Source organism: Peromyscus maniculatus, chromosome 11 (assembly GCF_049852395.1).
Source record: "Peromyscus maniculatus bairdii isolate BWxNUB_F1_BW_parent chromosome 11, HU_Pman_BW_mat_3.1, whole genome shotgun sequence".
NCBI lineage: Eukaryota > Metazoa > Chordata > Mammalia > Rodentia > Cricetidae > Peromyscus > Peromyscus maniculatus.
The window spans coordinates 95,944,262-95,966,406 of NC_134862.1; the positions used below are offsets into that span (position 1 = coordinate 95,944,262).

The 22,145-nt window shown below is 39.6% G+C and overlaps 1 protein-coding gene across 1 annotated transcript in view; it reads right to left on the reverse strand.

Moving 5' to 3' along the window:
* The window catches only part of Spata17 (spermatogenesis associated 17), a 177,154-nt gene that overhangs the window by 69,393 nt on the left and 85,616 nt on the right, over window positions 1-22,145 (reverse strand). Inside the window, 1 exon segment of the mRNA XM_042258816.2 lies at window positions 17,494-17,617. Coding sequence (XP_042114750.2) covers window positions 17,494-17,617 — 124 coding nt within the window.

Consider the following 22,145-nt stretch of genomic DNA (forward strand, 5'->3'; position numbering starts at 1 on the left):
GCTTAATCAGGGTTGGGTTTACCAGAGGGGAATTTAGAGAGCACTGACCCTTTGTATTTGGTTTAGACCAACAATCTTTGCAACTTTCAGGATTGCATAATGAATGTTTTAAAATCTCAGTCTGAACCTGCATTTGAGGGAAAGTAATAGAGGAATCTTAAGCCGTCCATTTTGTATTCTTGACGGATAGGTTTTAAACTTTACTGTAAGCCATACCATCGTTCACATGAAGGCAAATGTGCAATGTCTGATTACACACTCAATAAATAATCATTTGAATTCCTGATAAGTACACACCCAAATGGTGTCTGTTTTGAGTCCTGTTTGGATAATCATCTGATTTCACATCCATACGGGACACTATCTCTCCAACTCTCACTGCACTCAACGGGCACGTCAGGTGTCCTGCTTCTGCAGGGTCATCTTGGCCTTGCTGCTCTGTGGCTGGCTCTGTCACACACTGCGTCACAACAGTCAAGACTTGGCACAGCATATGCTGGGCTATAGAGGCTCTGCATACAATGTGTGACACATGTGACATTCAAGTATAGCAGCTGTCCATTTTCTGTAAACCTCATGTTATCTGAGTCACAAACTGTACAGAACTTAGTTTGAGATGACTATATTTTGGTGATATTAGATTTCTACAGAAGCATAACACATGTACATCAAAACACATGTACATATCTATACATGTGCATGTGTAAATACCAGTCATGCAAATTCACATTTGTAGGGAAAAGAAAAAATTTCAAACATGGCATGATTGGTGCCTCTGTAGACACTGAACTACATAAAGAATTTATTAAATTTTCTGTTATTCCTGAAAGAAACAGACTTTTCTTTTATGCTGTAATTAATCCATAAACATCCCTGATCATATGTTACTTTGGGGGAGCAACAGTCCCATGGTAGTACTAGCTAGGACAGCTGTCTTTGAAAAACTGACCAAGAAAAGCTTGACTTTTTTGTTTGTTTGTTTGTTTGTTTGTTTGTTTGTTTTTCAAGACAGGGTTTCCCTGTGTAGCTTTGGTGCCTGTCCTGGATCTCGCTCTGTAGACCAGGCTGGCCTCAAACTCACAGTGATCCACCTGCCTCTGCCTCCCGAGTGCTGGGATTAAAGGCGTGCGCCACGACTGCCTGGCAAAGTTTAACATTTCTAACCAACACTTCAGCAAGTGTTGCTTCCTGCCCTGTACCCACCCCAGCCTTGCTCCCAATTCTTCCCTGCTAACTTGGAGGTACCACTCAACCCCACTATCACCCATCACACACGTCACTACTTCAGAGTTATCTTTGTGTTTCAGTTTTCCACAGCAAGCAAGCAGAGAGCAGGGCGGTGCTATGGTTATTTTGGCAACCTCAGGGTCTACCAAGATGCAAGATACACAGCAGCCACTCAGTAAATGAATCTATAAACACCCAGCCACTCAGGAAAGTGCATCATCACATTCTGCTTGACTCTAGTTCCCAAAGCAGTGAAAGCACATGAATGCAGGCTTGAGACCAACATCTGCAACCCTTTCCTCTAACACATTGTTCAGATTTACTTTCAAAGATGTCATGGTTAGACCAACTCCAGTCACCTCAGATTTAACTTTTCCTACTTTTAATGAAGGACTAAATTTTATTGTATATAAAATAAAGTTAACACAACTGCATTTTATGTCTAAAACTATTTTCAAACTTTGATATGTACTCCTTAATATGCATGACGCTATGTTTTAGAATGATTTTTAACGTTATCTTAGTGTAAGGGTAACACACTTTTGTTATTGCAGACAACACAAAGCGGTTGGATACATGAGTAAAGCAAATGGCAGGGAGGGAACATGTGTCCATGTGGATGTAAGTCTGGAGGAGCTCTAGTGGCCACTCAGCCGAGGGAGAGTCTCCAGACAGCTTTTAGAATGCTTTTCTAGGTCAAGGATGTACTGAGGATGAGAAGGAACAACAAATTTTAGACTAAACAGATGATTTTGACATAAAATAGCTACATCATATGCTCTCTGAAAAAGACACAAGATAATAAATACCATTTTGGTTGGTGGCAGTCTAATTGGGAATCTGTTAATTTACTTGACTGCCCAAGTTTCCACAGCCTCACAGATTAAGTTGTGAGCGTCCTACAATTTAGCTAAAGGCTCTCATTTACCATTTGAAAACCTCCATTGGCCTGAGGAGCCGCTAGCACCTGTATTAACTTTGCCCCGTCAGGACTCTTGATCTCCTCGTGCATTTGCACGCACGTGTATACATAGGCAGGATGGGAGATGCAAATAGTCTGGCAGACATGATAGCTTCTTTAAATTATACTTTGCAACTATATAGAGACCTCCTCCTGTGTATTCTCTTTGCAATTTACATCAAATATAGATAGAAACTATATTTTAATTGAATTTCAAATGTATCATTTAAAATCTTCAAGGTGTCAGTATTTTAGAAATGACTACATTAGCTAACTTACCTCGGTAAAAGCAGTGTGGCCCTCCTGGACTTCCCACAGCAGGCAAATACCTCTTTACTGCTATAGTTGCCATTTCATTATTAGTTCTGTAAGTAAGTAATGCTTAAAAATGTCTCATTGTCTCAAGTGCCACATGCCACACCTGAAAGCTGGTTAAGAAGAATGGCTTGCTGTGAGACACAGAAGCCATAGTAACCCCTAAGAGACTAGGGCATATTTCCTACTTCCCCCATTTTTCACAGCCTAGAAGAGCCACTGCCGTGCTAGCTTTGGGGACTTCATTTTCAGCAATAATTTCCTAGAGTGACCAACACTATGGGGAAATCTGTGCTAACTGTTTGAAAAGAGAGACAGAAAAAGAAAAGGCCTACACCTGAGTTATTTGCAGTACTGTCATGCTAACATTCAACTCAATAAGGCCTAGGAGCTCTCAGGAGGGGACTCTGCTAATAGCTTCTCACTGACCTCCTTGCAACAGGCCCGGCTGCTGACTGGTGGCCCAGTGGTGAAGACAGCAAATGAGGTGTGAAAGCTGGTTTTTTTTAAAGGCTATGATTCTGAGTGGTCAAGAAAAAAAAGGGGGGGGCAATGAGTTATATAATAGATATATATATTTGTCCTGAATTCCCCCCTTCAGACCGTCCATCATGGGAACTTAAGCATGACCTAGAATATTAATTATGTCAGGTTGAGCAATGAGCAAATGTACCATTTGTTACCCAGTCACCCTTAGCCTTACATTAATATTTTGAACTATTCCATATTTCTAACAATCTATCAGCAGGCTCCTTTCTCCTCAGATTTTACTCTTATGCTTAAGCGCATAAGAGGAAGTCTTTAAAGGTGCAGCTGATTTGAAAGCAGAGGACGTGCTTGCTTACAAGGAGCACCTGCTGTGCTGTCCCCACCGTGTGTGATGCAGCTCCTTACAGGGACCTTTGTTTCCTGGGTGCCCGAGGGATGCTGCAGTTTAACGTTTTCTCGTTTCTTTGTTATTGAGGTTTCCTCTCAGAACCCATTTCTGTGAACTGAAGAGACTAGGAAACTGGATATGGACGCCCTGGATTCCCATACCACTTACTGACGTTTCAGTGTCAGCTTTCACCATCTAAGAGACAGTCATTTGCCCAGACCTGGAAGCTGCTTACCCTGGGAGTGACCAGAGGTGAACAGGCTAGTTCAGAGACTTCACCTTTTTCTTTCTGGAAACAGAAGTCACTCAAGTCACTCAGCAAACAGATTCACAGATTATCACAAAAAGGACAAAATCTAAAAGCATTTTCAGGTCTCTTGATTTGTGAACACTGCAAGTGGTGCCCATTTCTCCAAGGAGGCCTACCTAAAATATGCCGTGGACTAAGTTTTAAGCAGAGACAGTCTGAAACAAAACAGTAAGAAAACACAGTAGCAAAGAGCTCTAATGACAGAAGGAAAAGGGGGGCCTGAGAACCCAGTGAAATATTTGCCATGGTCGGGACTGCTGAACGAACAAGGGCAACCCACTTCATCATAGCGATCAGCGCACGCGTGCTAAGGGATTTACTAAAGCCCACTCAGCAAGTAATTGCCCTGCTGTTAGGAGACAGAGTGTTCCCGCGCTGCCACAGCCCGGCGTTTAGGAGGCTGGCGTACGATGGCTCCTGCTGAGGACCTAGAGGTGGCGTGGCCATTTCTCATATAGCACTTGTATCCCTCCTGCATCTCAGGCTGTGCTCATCATGAGGCATTCATTAAAGTATATGTGATATGACATAAAGCAAGTACAAAGACTTACAACGCTAACCATGACTACCTAAACACACCAGCTATTTGTTTTACTTAAGTTAAGAGAATTCTGTGGCTCAGGTAGTCTTAATAGCCGTGTTAAACAGCAGAAGTCTTTGCTACACTTGTCTTATTTTTTTTTAAAATATATTTGCTTAAAACTTAGGAACCCAATGTATTTCACACAGACTTCCTTTTGTAGCCACTTGTCACTGTAGCCCTGAGCTGGAGCACTTGCCGATCCCACCCACACCAGGTACTACATACTATGTTCTGTCCTTAGCCCTACTACCACACAAGGAGAGTAGAACTGAACAGGAAAGAAAAGAAAGAGAAGGGAAGAAAGGGAAATTGTAGAAAGGGAAGAAGAAAAGTTGAATTTTTAAAGGTTTTCACCAAATTAGGGTGAAGCCCTGTTACTGCAGACCTTAGAAGCCACCATTATGACCGGAAGCGGGTGCTTGCAAGACTTCTGGGATCTCAAACTGTGCAGAGCAGCATTTAGAGCTATTTTCCACTATTGTTGGCAGGTGGCTTATGTGCTCACTTGGTGGCCATTCCCCGAGAAGCTCGGTGCTGCTGCGGATGGGAGCAGTAGAATTGCATTCAACTGCACATCAGCAGAAGACCCCAGCACCCCTCAGGACTCGGCATGACTGGAGAAGACCCCGGCACCCCTCAGGACTCGGCATGCCTGGAGAAGACCCCGGCGCCATGAGGACTCGGCATGCCCGGAGAAGACCCCAGCACCCCTCAGGACTCGGCATGCCTGGAGAAGACCCCAGCGCCATCAGGACTCGGCATGCCCGGAGAGAAGACCCCAGCACCCCTCAGGATTCGGCATGCCTGGAGAAGACCCCAGCACCCCTCAGGACTCGGCATGCCTGGAGAAGACCCCAGCACCCCTCAGGACTCGGCATGCCTGGAGAAGACCCCAGCACCCCTCAGGACTCGGCATGCCTGGAGAAGACCCCAGCACCCCTCAGGACTCTGCATGCCTGGAGAAGACCCCAGGACTCGGCATGCCTGGAGAAGACCCCAGGACTCGGCATGCCTGGAGAAGATCCCAGGACTCGGCATGCCTGGAGAAGATCTCTAGGGCATCAGAGCTTTGGTGCAGGGACAGTTAGAGATGCTGGAGAATCTATCTAGAAGCATCCCCTAGACACTATGTTGTGCCTGTTTTATTCTGGAGAAATTTTGTTTTCTTCAAAGGTGTAGTATCTTACATGATCAGAGGAAAATATTTTTTAAATGCTGCCTTTACTAAGTAAAAAATGTGCACTTTCAGAAATGAATTTACTATTTCCATCAATGTTATACATTAAAACATTTCCTGTGAAATGTTGATTAGAAGGGAGAAATTTAAATACAATATTCCCTAGTGCCAATTAAAGTCAATAACTACGGAACCCCTGCCAACTTGCTCCATCTAAGTGTGCACAGAGAGCCTCGGACTCCGGCCTGAGCCGTTCTTAGGAGGAATGGGAGGTTTGACTTTCCACTATGTATGGTGACATTCCACAGCCAATGGAGCACATCTTCCGATGCCTGTTATCAGAGATACAGAACGTGCTGTGGGAACTGAAGCTCTGCGGCAAAAATACCCGAATGCGTCAGAAAGCTAGGTAGAATTTTGTAATAGAAACGGGAGAAAGGCACTGAGACCAAGAGAACAACTGAAGAAGCCAGCGGGGGGGGGGGGGGGGGAGATCTGAGGAAACAGGGGACATCAAGTTGGCCACTTGTGGTTTGAGGCTGTTGCCAAAAATCATCTTCAGAATGTTCAGAATCATCTCTTGTCTTCTCAAGCTTTCTCCCCCATGTGGCTACTTTGGGAACATAGAAACATTTCTGTTAGTCTAACCTCACTTTCCTGTCCACCCTGTAATTCTAATGAGTGGAAAGCACACATTCCCCATTCTCCCGTTTCCCCTGCTGCGCTCTCTCTGACCTTCACTGCATCAGTGAAGAGAAGTTTTCAGTCCGGTGTTCAGAAGGTCCTCCTGCCTAGGTATGCTCCTGCCTCCCTCCTCTTGAAAGCCAGCCTGACAATGGAAAGCGAATATCCTCTCCCAGCTTCCTTTTCATGCATAACGATGGGGTTGTTTTCCTTGCTTTACTGAGAGAAGTGTGGAATCACACAGAATCCAAGTCATTACTGACACAGTGTCCAGATTTACAAAGTGGACACAGTCCATCTTTCTCTGATTGGTTCTGAACTCAAGCAGGGAAAGGTGTTTGGGATTAGGTTCTGAGACCTTTCTTTCTCTTCTGAGCCAGGTCTCGACCCCAATTAGTCCACCACAGGTCTTTGGGGGAAGATCCTGCCTCCTTTCTGTCATCAATGTATTGGTATTGCAGATGGTTCTAAATATACCAATAAATAGTCCATTTCTGTCAATTGGAATATAACACACCCACCTTTTTTCACTAACATGAATATTATTAATCAAAAGAATGGTTAGTAGCTAATTTGAGAGTAAGATGCCAAAGACACATTTTTCTTACTTTTTTTTTTTCATCTGAATTACATGTAGCATTGAATGAATTTCATTTGTTTCAGAATTACAGCTGCTTCCTGGACAGCAGAGGTAACAAATAATTAGATTCAATTATGCACATCTACTTCTCTCTAAATGGCTCTTTTTAAGAAGACAAATACATTGCCTAAAACCTGTACCTATGGGCCCAGAAACCTACGCTTGCCTTCTGGTCAACAGAACCCCACATGTCAAATATGTTCTCCCCTTGCCCCCACTGCACCATGTATGAAGGAACTAATAACTAACTTCCATAATGCAGGAGAAGGCAATGGTGTTGCATGTGCTGTCTAGTTCTTACTTTCAAGCTAACAGGAATGTTCAGAGTATGTTTTCCATTGCCCAGGAGCAACCCATGAGGTGGGTCCTTTTTCTGCCCCATCTAATCCATTAAGAGACACAGCTAGATCAAAGTGTGGATTTCAGATTCACTCTGCCCGGTATATGTCCTGGCATGATTTGGTCTATCTAGAATCTCTAATGGTGTTAGTGGCCCCTCTCTCTGTTCTTTATATACAAGATTTGCCCTTTAAAGAACTCACAAGAATATATTTGTGCAAATATAGATATCACTTTCAAAGCTATTATAGACTTCAAGTGATTTTATGTTTTTTAATTCAAAGATGAAAAACCAAGTGATTAGGAATAAAATCTAAACTACTTGTTTTGAATCTAAAAGCATTATAAGTCAGAGTTAGGATCTAGAGTATAAAATGTTAATGCCTACATGAAATATCAGTACCAGGAGATAGAGACATTTTAGGATCAATGCAAGTTCAAGGCCAGCCAGGGCTGCACAAGGAACCCTATATGGGTTCACCTACACTGTAAGGAGTTAGTCTAGCCCCAATAACGAAGGGAAGTGTTACATTCAAGTGTAAAACAAGGAGGGAAGTATGTCTTAGTGATTAGGGAAACTCAATTTCAATGTTCATGCAGTAGTTGACAGGGCTAGTGATTTTAGTATAGTTATATAAATATAAATCCAGATAGAATGACTGAGTCATTTCAATGATATAAGACCTACAGAGGTTAAGGACATTGTCAGTTAGAGCATGTGCTTAGTATGGAGGAATCCCTAGGCTCAGTCTCTAGCACTGAAAAATATGTATGTATGTATATGTGTGTGTAACAAATATATACTGTTTCTTGACCTTTTAGCTAAGATCCAGTGTAAAACCATTATTTTAATGATTTAGAGATTTTTGATATGCACATACATGTGTACATGCTTTAATGGCAAATGAAGGACAATGTGAATACATTTAAAAGAAAAATAGCAAAAGTACTTAATAGCTTTGGTTCTATATGCTGAGGCGTGAGAGGGGTGGTGAGTTCAGTATGTTTGGGATTAAGCTAAAAAACCTGAAACATTGGGTATATTGGGTTTAGTTGGTGATATTTACATTAGTTTTGTTTTTGCAAATGTCCTTGAATCTCCTCACAGCAGCCGCTCCCAGTTATAGCATACCACTCGCTGTACAGACTCGGCCAGGAAGGAAGACGCCCCCAGGCTGCACTGAAGTATGGCCCTGCCACTGGTGTGAGCACATTAGAGAGGCAAGCACTGCACTCTGCATGGCCTGAGGTACTCTGGAAAATCACTCCAATAGCCGCAGAAACTGTAAGAACAAAATCTAATTCTTATTATGTCCTATCTAAAATTGAGAGATCTCTCCTCAAAAAATGTGTGTGGTAGCACACACCTTTAATCCCAGCACTCAGGAGGCAGAGACAGGCGGATCTCTGTGATTTGCAGGCCAGCCTAGTCCAGTAGTGAGTTTCATGCCAGTTAGGTCTGCATAATGAGACCTCCAGACCCTTTCTAAAAAAAAAGAAAGAAAGAAAAAAGAAAAAAGAAAAGGAGTCCAAGGTATAATAGATATAATACATCATGAAACCTTTCCATAGGAATCAAAACTTAGATTAATATTGCTAGAGGAGAGAATGAATAATTCTCTTGTCACTTCTGAAAGTGTAACAAAATTATTGTCACAACATAGAGAACAAATATTATAGAACTCGGTCAAGCAGTTAATCAAAGTAGTTATATTTGGGACTGTGAGCGGCTGAACGCTGTTGGACTTTTAATATTTTATATAAATTTGAAATGGTACATCATTATACTAATTTCTTCCCTCTCCTTCCTCCATCTCTTTCACCTCCCTTCTTCCTTCTCCTCTTTCTTTCCTTTCCTTCGATTTCTCTTCCTCCTCCGTGCCTCCTCTTTTCTCATTTTCATTACTGGAAATTGAAAACAGTGCCTAAAGGGTTCGAAGCCAGGGCTCTCCCACTGATCTACATCCCAAGAAAAAACATATTCATTTGGTTTCACTTAGAGCTATACTACCAAAAACTGGAGCTCCAGGGGTCCTAGTCTTTGACCTCCAAGGGCACCATCACTCCCACACACATACCACCCTTCCACAGACACATAATTAAAAAAATCCAAAAAAAAAAAAAAAAAGTGGTGGAGGAAAAGGTGAACACTGCAAGAATACTCAAAAGGGCTGAGAGTTGCAAACACCGAGAATGGCTTTGCATAGTAAATGGAATAGAACAGCTCTGAACTATAGCTTACTTTTCCTGGTTTGGTCTGACAGAATGATTGAATGCTTTTGTACAAAAATCAGAGCCTTAAAAACAAGGATTTGGTGAGATTGTAAAATGGTGTGCCACTTTGGCAAAACAGTTTGGTGGTTGGTCAAAATGCAAAACATTGTTACTCTGTTACTCAACAATTCTACCCTTAGGAATATATCCTCAAACTACTGAAAATGTGCACCTATGAAACATGTACATGAAGGTTTACAGCAGTGTGTTGCTAATAGTAAAAAAGTTAAAACAACTCAAATAGCTATCAAATACTGGAGAGAAATAAAATGTGGCTTATTCATACAATAGAATATTATTAAGACATAAAAATGAATGGGAAACTGACAGATTAAATGACTTTGGTGAACCTTCATAATTTCATTTGTAGATTTTTCCATTTCTAATTTATAAATACATTTGGGGTTATAAATTATAAATGTACTGCCTCCTGTCAACATTGTATGCTTCTATTTGATGATTTCTGTGTCAAATATTATATGGAAATGTTTCCAAGTATTTTCTGTATTAACTGTGAATGAATAGAACAAAATAAATTGCCTGTGATGGAAAAAAAAATCAATAAAACAAATATGTTTAAAAAGTGGGTTCCAGGCCGGGCGGTGGTGGTGCACGCCTTTAATCCCAGCACTTGGGAGGCAGAGACAGGCGGATCTCTGTGAGTTCGAGGCCAGCCTGGGCTACCAAGTGAGTTCCAGGAAAAGCACAAAGCTACACAGAGAATCCCTGTCTCAAAAAACCAAAAAAAAAAAAAAAAAAAAAAGTGGGTTCCAAAATCACGTAAATTTCAGGCCCATAGCAGGATTCCATTTTTAAAAAGGAAAGTTTTATCATGCCTTCCTAAAGAATCCCTTTAAAATTATTTTTATTAAAATTTTTTATTATAAATTCATTTAAAAATATTTTTATAGTGTTGCATGTTGAAAAAGAAACTACGTGTGGCATGTGTGTGTGTGGCGGGGTGAGCTTAAAGCAATTTTCTAAGTTTCTGTTTCTCTTCAGTGGCTTCTGATTTTCATTTTGCTTCTGTCCACATTTTTGCCTGAATTTTTTAGATGTATGTGATAATCAAGACAAGGGGGATAGAGCAGAGAAGTGACTAATTTGGTGACAACTTCTTTCCCCACTTAATTATTTCTCCTTAATGAGAATTGAGGATAATAATTGTCCTTGTTCATGTATTACAATATAATAAAAAGTACATATAACATGGAGGGGGAGGAGGTAAAGTATAAAAGCTGACACTGAGTTAATTCTCGTGCTACTTCAGCCTTTGGTCTTTCCAAAGAGAGACTGACGAAGGTGAGAGATGATGACAGGGTGACATTCTGGTATGGACTGCTCAGTGGGAGGCAGAGTGAATGGCCAGGCTCCAAGGCCTTCTTGAACTACACGTCCAGAGGTCAGAGGTCAGGTCTTTATCTACTGCACAGTCCTCTTGAAAGAATAAATCTACCAACCATTCAGAGGGGAAAAAAATGACCAGACAACATTTTGGTTAATGCCACTGAGGTAATTTCTGCTTCACAGAACACTGTGAAGACAAATACATAGAAACAGATAAATATGGCTTGAGTTTCCACATGGCATTTGTTATCCTTTTATATAAATGCTCTAGTTTTTCTTCTATGAGTGTTCATGGTCTGATTAAATACATTCCTATAAGCACTGTCATGCCCTTCTGTAGGGAAAGAGTTTGGTGACAGAGCACTTATCTTCCAAGAAGGACCTCTCGATACTCAGAAATGGGGATGGAGTGCCTTGCATGTAGCGTTCACTTATTGAATCTTAGGTGGAACCATGACTCAGCTTCTAGTAACTGAGTTCTACTGAGAACTCCAACATCATGGATTTTATTTAAGCTAGAGTATGCCCATGAGCAAACAGATGCATCTTTAAATTTTTTAACCATCTTTTGGAAGAAGGGGCTGGAAAGGCAGCCTTACTAACCAATCCCACAGGATTCCCTGCTTCTCAGCTAAATTCAGTATGGGCTTCTTCACATAAAATGTAAAACACTACCTCTCATGTCCAGAATGGTGGCTGATTTCTGTAATTCCAGCCCTTAGGAGGCAAAGGCAGGTGAATTTCTGTGATTTCTTTTTCTTTCTTTCTTCTTTCTTTCTTCTTTCTTTCTTTCTTTCTTTCTTTCTTTCTTTCTTTCTTTCTTTCTTTCTTTCTTTCTTCTCTCTCTCTCTCTCTCTCTCTCTCTCTCTCTCTCTCTCTTTCTCTCTTTCTTTTTTTTTGTTTGTCTTTGTTTTTCCAAGACAGGGTTTCTCTGTGTAGCTCTGTGTAGCTTTGCGCATTTCCTGGAACTCACTCTGTAGACCAGGCTGGCCTTGAACTCACAGAGATCTGCCTGCCTCTGCTTCCTGAGTGCTGGGATTAAAGGCATGCACCACCACAGCCCAGTGAATTTCTGTGATTTCAAGACCAGTCTGGGCTACACAGTGAGTTACGGAACACCCTAGGCTATGTATACAGTGAGATACTGTCTCCCCCAAGCCCCCAAAGCCATTACCCGGACCATACCTTTATCAATCTGTCTTAACTTCCAGCCCTCTTCAACTCCTGTAGAAATTTGCCTTAACAAAATGACAGGTCATGAAAGAATTTAGAATCAGTAGCTGGGAATATATGATTCAGAAAGCAAATATAAGAAGTACACAGTGTAATGGAGCTAAATAACTCAACTTGAGAGTGGTGAGCCCTCCAAAATGAAGGACAGTTTTCACCTGAGCATCTGACTCACTTTCATTTTAGTGCCATAAATACTTATTTTGTTGCACAGATGAATATATTCCATGGATCCTTTAAGCACTTTAATGTACTGAGATCCCTTCCCACCAAGCCTTTGTCTCCCACATCTTGAGCTTGTTCTCTGATTCCTGAGCATTCCTCTGATTTCTGATTCCTTTCCTCTTATGAACTATTAACAATCTATCAGTTTTCGCCAATCTACACTAATAAGGACAGCTGACCAGTTAATGTGTTTCATTGATAAAGTAGTTTAATAGGAGGGAGGCAACCATCTTTCACAGTAAAGGAATGGGAAAGGTCAGTGTTGGTGGGAAGTTGCCCTTTTGTGACGAGAGCAGGACTCAATGTCCAGAATGTAACTAGCTGTAAGAAGTAATCAGCTTCATCCGTGTGTAAGGAAATCCTTTTGGTGAGCTTTTCTTGAATAGAATGTCAGGCTGTGATGGGATGACCACACTGAGGAGCAAAGGAAGAAAGGACTGAGTAGACAGGGCGGAGGCAGATAGCGGAGGGTTGTCAATGTTTACGCTGAAAAGGAAGGATTGTTTTAAATATATTTTTATTAATTCTTTGAAAATTTAATATACACATACAATGTATCTTGATCATATTCAACCCCAATTCCTCCACAAATCCTCCCAGATTTACCTCAACAACCTTCCCATCTTGGTGTCTTCTTGTCTTCTTTTAAATTATTTTTAATAACCCATCAGGTTCAATCTGTGCTGCCATATACTCATGGCTGTGGGGCTACCAACTAGACCATGGTTGTTGACCAACTAGGGTCCATATCCTTAAAACTGACTGTCCTTCCCCAGTAGCCATCTGCTGTCCATAGCTCCTCGGTTAGGGGTGGGGGTCTGTGAGCCCCTCTCCTCTACACACTGGAACACTAATGGCTTGCCCTTGTGCGGGTCTGGGATAGGCCACCACTGCACTGTGAGGTCATGTGTGGAAGACATGTCCTGTCATGTCCGGAAGACACTGCTTCACTCCAATCCTCTCTGACCTCTGGCTCTTACAGTTCCTCAGCTGGCTCTTCTCAATGTTCCTTGAGCCTTGGGGGAAGGGAGTGTGATACAGCTGTCTCATTTATGGCTAAGCACTCCACAGACACTTAATCTCTACACTTTCACCAGCTGTGAGTTTCTGCATTAACTGTCATCAACTGCATAAAGAAATTTCCCTGGTAAAGTCTGAGAGATGTGTTAATCTTTGGTTATACAAGCATGTTATCAAATAGAGAACATGGAGCCTTTGGAGGCTTCCAAACTTCAAATGGAAATGAAATAAGGGTATTTTTGAAAGATTAATCTGACTGAGGTAAGTATATTGGGATAAAGAGTAAAAGAGTTAACTGAAAATAATAATTTTAGAGAACACTGTTGGTGCTTTGAACTCGGAATGGCTGTCTTGAAGCACACACAGACTGAGGACATAAAAGGTAGGAAAAAATGCAGGAAGTCAAAAAGGCACAACACGAAAATACAACACAGAGAAAAGGGGCAACCAAGTGACCACAGGAGCCAAACTGTTCCCTATGTGAACAAAGTGGCCTCTTAGGAAAGGATCAACAGGCACAAAAGTGTGCTCCAGCCACTAATGGTGACCTTGACCACCACTGCTCCTGAGCTTCCCTGTGACAGCTCTTGTCTACTGAGAAGCCTGTCGAAATACAGTATTCCCAAATTCATGAGACATCTGCCCCAGATGCACTCATACCACCACACATGCAAACAATGGCATGTGCATACAGGGAGACTGCCATCTCTCTATGGTTCCATCTTAAGACAGAGGTGAAAGCCATAAACTAAGTCCTTAATGTACACCAGCTGAGAACCTCTCGGCTCATTGTCCTCAGAAGACAGGGTGGGAGGTAATACATAATTCAGAAAAATTAAATATTTCCAATTAAAAATTTCACCCCATAAGCTTTGTCTTGGAAACATGTTTCCCATTTAACAGACTACCAGTTTATTATGACTAGATCAAGTGTGAGTTTTAATTAAGATATAGTCCCTCTTTATAAAACTCCAATTTGGTATGGGTTTGATAAAAAAAGGTGACTGCACACATTTTATTTTTTCTAATATTCAAGTATATCAAATTATAGTTTGTCAGTAATGATCACAGCAAAGGGCTTTTTGAAAAATCACAAAACTGGTAAGAATTACTTTTGTACCCATATGAAAATTGCCAGTATAAGGAAAAACATCAAAAAGTATTATGCAGATAATATGAAAACTATTTCTATAATATACTTCCATTTGAATATGTGTTACCTCGATCAAAGGCCACAAAATAAAATAGGCAGTTATACTGATTTTTGATCCTACTGTGTTTATACATCCTTTCCTATGAAAGGATATTAACATATTAACATATTAACAACTTCCACTTGTCAGTTAATTACTACTATGGATAATTCTATATAGTAATGTTCATTTCAAAGCACTAACTCTTGGAATTTGGATCTTGAGTTTTACACACATCCTTGTGACTGCTGATCCTCAGGAAGCAATGTTTTCCTCAGTGAACACAACAACAGGCCTTTGCATATATCTACCAGTAGGTGGAGCAGACAGCATAATTTATTACGAAGAACAAGGGCAATGGAATGAAAGTCAGTTTCTTTGGAATAAAACAAATCTGTAAATGAGATTTTCTTCAAAGGAAATATGCCCTGTATGTGTTAGATTTGGTTTGACTGGATACTGAATCAAAATAAATCACTTTATTAAATAATCAATCTTTGCAGAAAGATAAATTTACAAATGGAGGCATTGCTTGCATTTTACTTTATTCAAATCAACTAAAATTAGCTTTCCTTTCAAAAATTTTTTACAGGGACAAAGACTTTTTGATGTGTTCATTTAGTAAGGACGTTAAACACAATCCTGCTTTACAGGTGGCGGGTGCATAACAAATAGTATTTTCTAGGAAATATAATTGACTAATCCTGTTATGTCTGCAGCAACAAATTAACCTTATTACTACTAGTAAATGGTGATTGATTATTTATGCAAATAAGTTGCCATGTTCAGCTTTCTGATTGAAATAAACATATAAAAAGGTGCTTTACAATGACTTGAACTTTTTAATTAATAAAGCCCTGAGGGGTCTATTAATTCACTCATTGCAATATTAGTTATTTACTCATGTAACTCCTATTAGCACAAACATATTTGCTTGAATAAAGATGAGATAACAATAAAAATTATGAATAGCTTCTAAAACTATTTTAAAATGTACATCAGATTCATACTAAAATAGGCTTAAAATTAAGTTTAAATTTTAAATTGTGTCAGTAAATATCAATATATCAGCATAATCAGTCTGAAGTTATTAATTCATTAAATAACATTATCTATATCTGAATTAACAGTTTTGCTTGAAAAATTCTTCAATGTTTTTAAAGCATTACTTAATTGACTAATGTTTTATAGCTACTAACTAGGTTAAGCTATATTAGAACTATGGGAATTTAATGTTAAGATTAGTATTGTACAATGCATATTAATAATACTATTACTAAATTATTCGAACTTCCAATAAACTATCTTCTCTTCTAAAAATGCTACAGGGGTTCTTTTTACACAGTTAAACAAAACTGTTTGTACATGTTTGTACTTCTCACAAAAAGTATGTACACTTGCTATTGGCAATTAAAACACAAATCTCTTGAAACTGAAATTTCCTGTATTAAGCAGTCCAGGAGAGTTAACACAAACTACTAAGAATATTTTTAGATCCAGAGTTTAATTTCCACTCAATAGCCAAGTCATTAAGGCAAATGAGTAACAATACTCACAAAGAAGTATTTGCTTTTGCTTTGTATTTAGGGAAAGCATTTAAAATTCATTATTAAATAGAACAAAACAGTATATTGTATCAGGAAAATCATAAATGAAAACGGTTGTTAATTGTAGTGAGCCTGCTTATAGACAGCAATTTTCTCCTATTAAAAGGTTCTGTGACAGGAGACTGAGATGGCGTTATGTGCTCCTTCTGGCCAAGGATCTGTAGGACAGACTTACATCTACTAAATTCTCAGCACAGCACCCATGGAGGACAGGCATTCAGAGACATGAGATTCAGAATAACAGGCTGAGGAGGAGTGATAGTGCAGTAAATCTTTGTAGGCTTCAAATCCTATCTCTTTTACATTATGATGACAAATATTGATTAAAATGAAGCAGAAGAGATCTAGTGAGAGTGTAGGGGAAGCCACACATTTCCTAGCATCATCTGCAGCACATCCAATCTCATGGACAAATGAACAGATTGGACAATAAGATGGCATCACTCTTCTACTTTATCACCAACAAGTTTTCCCTGCGGGCGAATTTCCCCATAAGTTCAAAGGATATCCTTTCATCTCTTTAGTTAACCTATAGTTAAATATCATGATCACCATAACTACATATACCAAATTGCCAGAGCCAATAAAACTCCTGACATTTTATTATATTCTTCTCCAAGGGAGGAGATTTGACAAGGCAGTTTCACCTGCAATGTCCTAACATCAATGGTACCATGTAAAGCAAAGGTGAAGAGGACACTCACATGGAGACCCCACTGTAAATATTGCTAACTAATTCTCACTTATAATTAAAATAAATAAAAGAAAGGTGCCAGCTCTGTTCTTCCACTATTAGGGTCCTGAGGCTTGCATCCAGGTCATCAGGCTGGGGACAAGTACTTCTACCTACTGAGCTATCCCACCCGCCAATTCATGCATTGAAAGCCATATGTATCTGTGAAGAATATTCTAAATGCAATGTACTCGTTCTCAGCAACCATAACAAAATCTTAAGAATACATTTCTAAGTATACTAAATTCTACATTTATCTCTCCATATGAAGTTGTGGTTGCTGAGGCAATTTGTTGAAAAGCTTTACCTGACAACCTCCATCCAAACTTAGAAAAGGAGGAAGAACTCAGCTTAATCTCAGCACTCACTCAATTAAAAGAGAAAATCTGAAAGCCAGCTCAGCTTGATAACTTGCTAGTTCTTCATCAATTCACAACACAACAACAAGCCACTTGGAATGAGTTTTGAAGTCGAGGTTATGCCCTTCATGTTGTGTTATCACTGTGGCAGACCACTCTGCTGACTTGGATCTTTCTGCCCGTGCCTCAGCCGCTCGCTGCCCCTATGCAGCACTGTCACAGACCAATCATGGTGCCTGCGCTCACCTACACTGAGACATGAAATTGAACTCGAAGTAGTGTCTTTGTGGTATCTTTTCAACAAGTCATGTCCTATTCAGCCGGCTAGTTTATCTCTGTCAGGCTAGGAGTCCAAGTGGCTCATGGGAGCTGCCAGGCACAGGTAGACTAACCTGCTCTGTGCTGAGAAGGTAATGCATCTTGCGGGCTTGCTGATCTCTGTGTTTTTCTTCCCGTTCCAGGCAAGCCTTCCTCTCTTCTCTCTCCTTCATCTCTGCGAACTCCTCCAAAGCCTCCCTGCATCAGAATTGTCAGCAGTTACTCTGATGACATCTGTTGATTCCCTAATTCTTTCACTGATGAAAATCAAGATTTTTGAGGGGCAATGATCATCCACATCCATCAAAATCAAGGGTGCAATTTATCTTGCCTGTGAATTCTGTAGAAATCTTTGCCATTGTTAGACAGTGTTTAAGTGACTTTTTCATGATAGAGTTTTCAACACCGAAAGGGCACATGTTATAATTAATACAATAGCAAAAGAAATGTCAAAATCCAATGCAAAGTGAGTGTCTTTCTACATCACCAGTTTCCTTTGTTGAAGATTAGCTATCCTGGAGATACCTAAATATCCCAAGAAAGATGTGTTTTCAATTATAGTTTGTATTTACAAATGTCTACTTCCTTATTTTGCATATTAATCACATTATTTTTTAAAGTACAGATTCTTCACATGCTTAATTGATTCTATGTTTACTTCAGTTAGCAGTTCAATTAATACCAATAAGATTATACATATTACCCTGCATCTAAAGAATTGACATTTTATTCAGTTATATAAATAATTTAAATAAAGGATTAGATTGTTACAATCTTCCTAAGGCATGAAAAATTCCACTAAAATAATGAAAAAAATCCCTCATTTATGTATACTTCTAAGAAATTTAAATGAAAATAAGCTTTAAAGTATACTGTGTGATAAATAGCTTCCAAATAGGACATGATATTATCAAATAAGGAAGAAAGACTACACCTTTTGTTTTCATTGGACAAACGTATCACTTATGTCAGAACAGCATTTTAATACTGCTGTTTTATTTTAAAAATAAATGCATAACTTGCTGTCTACTTCTATATATAAAATTTCAAAGAAATCATCATAGCCTTTGCTTCATAATATGTCAGGGAAAACTAGAAGGAGATGGTCCAAAAAAAAAAAATGAAGGATTCTTTATGCTCCCCGAGTGTGGTAAAATTTTTGTTGCAATTCTCTGTTACAGGCTACTAATACTTCACACAAGGTTACTTATGAAACACTCTGACGTTTAAAAATCACCATGCTAGGCTACTGCAGCAGAGCAATTTTTTTTTCAACATAAGATTAAATTGCAAAATAAATGAATTACTTGGAGTGGCATGGCCCCCATTTTGCCACCCTTCCCTTGAAAATTGCTTATTAATATGAAAAAAGGAGGCAGAAAATAGCCTGTTTTCCTTTATGCATGGTTTTTTGGGGGCTTCTGCACCCACCAGCCTGGGCTAGCTGCACATTTAGATTGTGTTGGCAAGCTGGTACAATGACCTTTCTGGCTGCATCTCAAGGCTATTATTAATCGCTAAGTAACCTGGTAAAGCCAAACAAATTTGTTTCCATTGAAAGCATCTCTGTCTGTGTCTGCGAATTTGTTCTGTACCAAACAAACCTCATTAACTGTGTCCACTTTTTGACAAAGAACCAGGAGTTAGAGGAATTGGTGACCTTTCTTTGTCCTTAAGGTCCACATTTCAAGACAGTTACATATGAGCAAATGAGAATTTTTACCAGGAAAAATAACAATCATGTTACACAAAAGTAAGTGCATTATACATTTTCATCTTTACAGTTGTTATTATGTAAAAAATGTTTGTGTGAAAATATGCAATTCCTCTGTGATTCCTCTTATAAGCCTTTGAGATAATTTAGAATAACAAGTGAAGGTACTGATTATCCTAGTTTATATCACAGAGAAACAAGCACAGATAAAAGTTGATCTAATGGCAGGAATGAGAACCTGGACTTGCAGGATTTCTAACTGCAGATGAGGCTGCAGTTGCCATCCGTCCAGACATGAGATGGAGATGATATTTTCTACTGAGTTAGCCACGCATGTCTTCTTTTATCTTATGGTCCTGTTTTCTACTATAGAAAATACTTGGATTTTCTGCACCATTTTCATTATCTATAAAATATTCTGTGATAATACATAAAGATTAAAACTACTGTAAATACTTATAAAGACTTATTTTTAGTACATTTTAGCAATAGCATTTATAGTGATAAATGTTTACATATTCTAGAATGACAGTGATAATAAAAATAAAAGTAGCCACTGGGAGGCAATATAGTGGAGTAGTTAGGATGTACTCTGTAATGACCCTGGTCACACAAACTGCATTGTGCTGTTTGCTCGATGTTTAGCGATGTTTAGCCTCTGAACTTCAACACCTTCATCTAGAAAGTGTAAATACACTAATATTACCATCTTTCTCCTTAGACTACTGCGAGCATCAGATAAGCTGAACCTATGTAGAGTATTGCGATGTAAACATTAGTTTTCTTCAGCATTGCTTGTACACTAGGTGCAAAGCTACTCATTTTATTTACTACAGATATTTTCACGCTGTGTCTAAATCTTTTGATGAAATTCCTTCTGATGAGTGCACACTGTATGGGTGAAATGTCACAATGAAGAACACAGTACCTGGCTTCCTAAAAGGCATGAGACATGAGTAAAACTGTCACCAGTGGGAAAGAAGAAAGAAAATAAACATGTAAATAAAGCTCTCTTTCCTCTATCCTCCTCATACTACACCATAGAGCCGTTTCACCTTGAGGAGAGGGCTCACCTTGCAAGTCTGGAAGAAAGCTGTGTGGCTACAGATGACAAGCATATGTGCTAAGCTCTGTTGCAACACTATGGAGCTATGTGTGGAGACAGTGACCAGAGCTGGGTGCTCACCATATCATAAGCCCCACCCTGGACCAAAGTGCCCTAGCCTGCAGCTACCAGGAGTGCTGGCTGCTGACTGGTCATAACTGAACCTCACTGACTTGTTGACTAAGGGAGGAAACACGGCTCGAAGCCTTTGCCTCAGTGCGGAGTACTGTAATGGCCATCTGAATCCCCCAAGCTTCCTAAGACTGGCTGGCACCAATGAAGAGCGTTGACGCCTGCTCACACTGGCCCCTTTCTCAGCTTCTATTCCTTCCTCATTCACTAGAGCAGCGTATGGAAGTCTCTTGCCACTGGAGTCATGCACACTCCCTTTTCTCCAGCCTTGCTACACTGGTCTTAACCATTCAAACAGCATGAGCACTTTAGTCTCGGTTCTGCTTTAGGAAGTGCCTCCGTAAGATACATATATGATCTCATTCATTACACTTCATGTCCTATTAGGGAAAAAAAGCCCCATTGGACAGGCTGTACCAGCCTGGCTTTACAGATTAGGAAATGAGATTCATAGAGATTGAAGTGGAATTTGAATCCAGGTCTGACTCCCAAATCTATACCTTTAATCATGATGTTAAATTCATGTTACATATTTTGCTTAATCTAGTATTTTATTTAAATGCTGATAGGATTTCTCTTTCTGATAAAGTAACTGAATAAAATAGTACCTACATTATTTTTCAAAGCATACAAGAGGGTAAGTTTGGGACTAGCTTAATTACCTTTTATCATCAGTTCACAGCATTAGAAATAGGTGGCTACATAGAAACATGGAACATGATTTTGATTTACAGCCATGAGTCTCTCTTCCTTAGAATATGCTTTCCACTTGCTATTTTTTGATTACGTGGAAACAGCAGGATCCATGTTTCTAACTTTAAAAGGCTAATGAAAATGAAAAGATACGTTGAAGCTACTAGGCAGACACATAAAGAGGAAAATGTTACAGGGTCTTTGAGGCTAGTCCCTAGCCTCTGTCCATCCTCCTCAACAGCGCTCCCACCATGCCTTAGTCTCAGCGGGTTCTATCCTAGCACACCCTGAGGACTATCACTTACAATACATGCATGCTCTATTTGCAGCATCCTTTGCAGTTTGAATTCTCTTCCCACTGCTCTTCTTATTCATACACTGTTCATTTATTTTTCAAGAACTTCACAGTATTACAATCATGTATTTATACATATACTTATTTGGTATGTGAGTCTTCCACTAAACTGTAAACTCCATGAAAACAAAGAGTCCATCTATGTTGTTCTTGTCTATTCAAAAGAAGTAAATCTATTTTGTAAGATAGTTCTGAATAGTATAACATTGTGATGAGTACAAACTTTTAAAGGCTCTATTGTTTCCATAGAAGTATTTAGGGTTCTGTGTGTGAATGATGGCAGAAACTCCAGGGGAGTGACAGACAGGTGAGTGCATGGTCTCTCTCCATCCTGAGCCTGTATAAGCTGACATTACTTCCTTTCATGCAGTAACATGTGTGTTCCCACAACACACACTTTTTTTCTTCCTACAATGACTTGTGAAATTGTTTCTTGATTTTCCCTAAAGTCTATGCCAAACTAGAAAGATATTTCCCACAAACTATTTTTTGAGAAATGACATCCTGCTCGATCCATATTAAAGATCTTATGGGGTCCTGAGGATTGGCCTCAGTTGTCAGGCTTGGTGACAAGTACCTTCTTCATTTACTAAGCCATCTCACTGGCCCTCAAATATCTTTCAACATTCTTTAAAGAAAGCTTCATTAGTAATGTCTAGCTGTTTCCACGATCATAAGGCTTCATTGTTCTTTTATAGGTCCAATACATTGTGTAGCACACTACAGC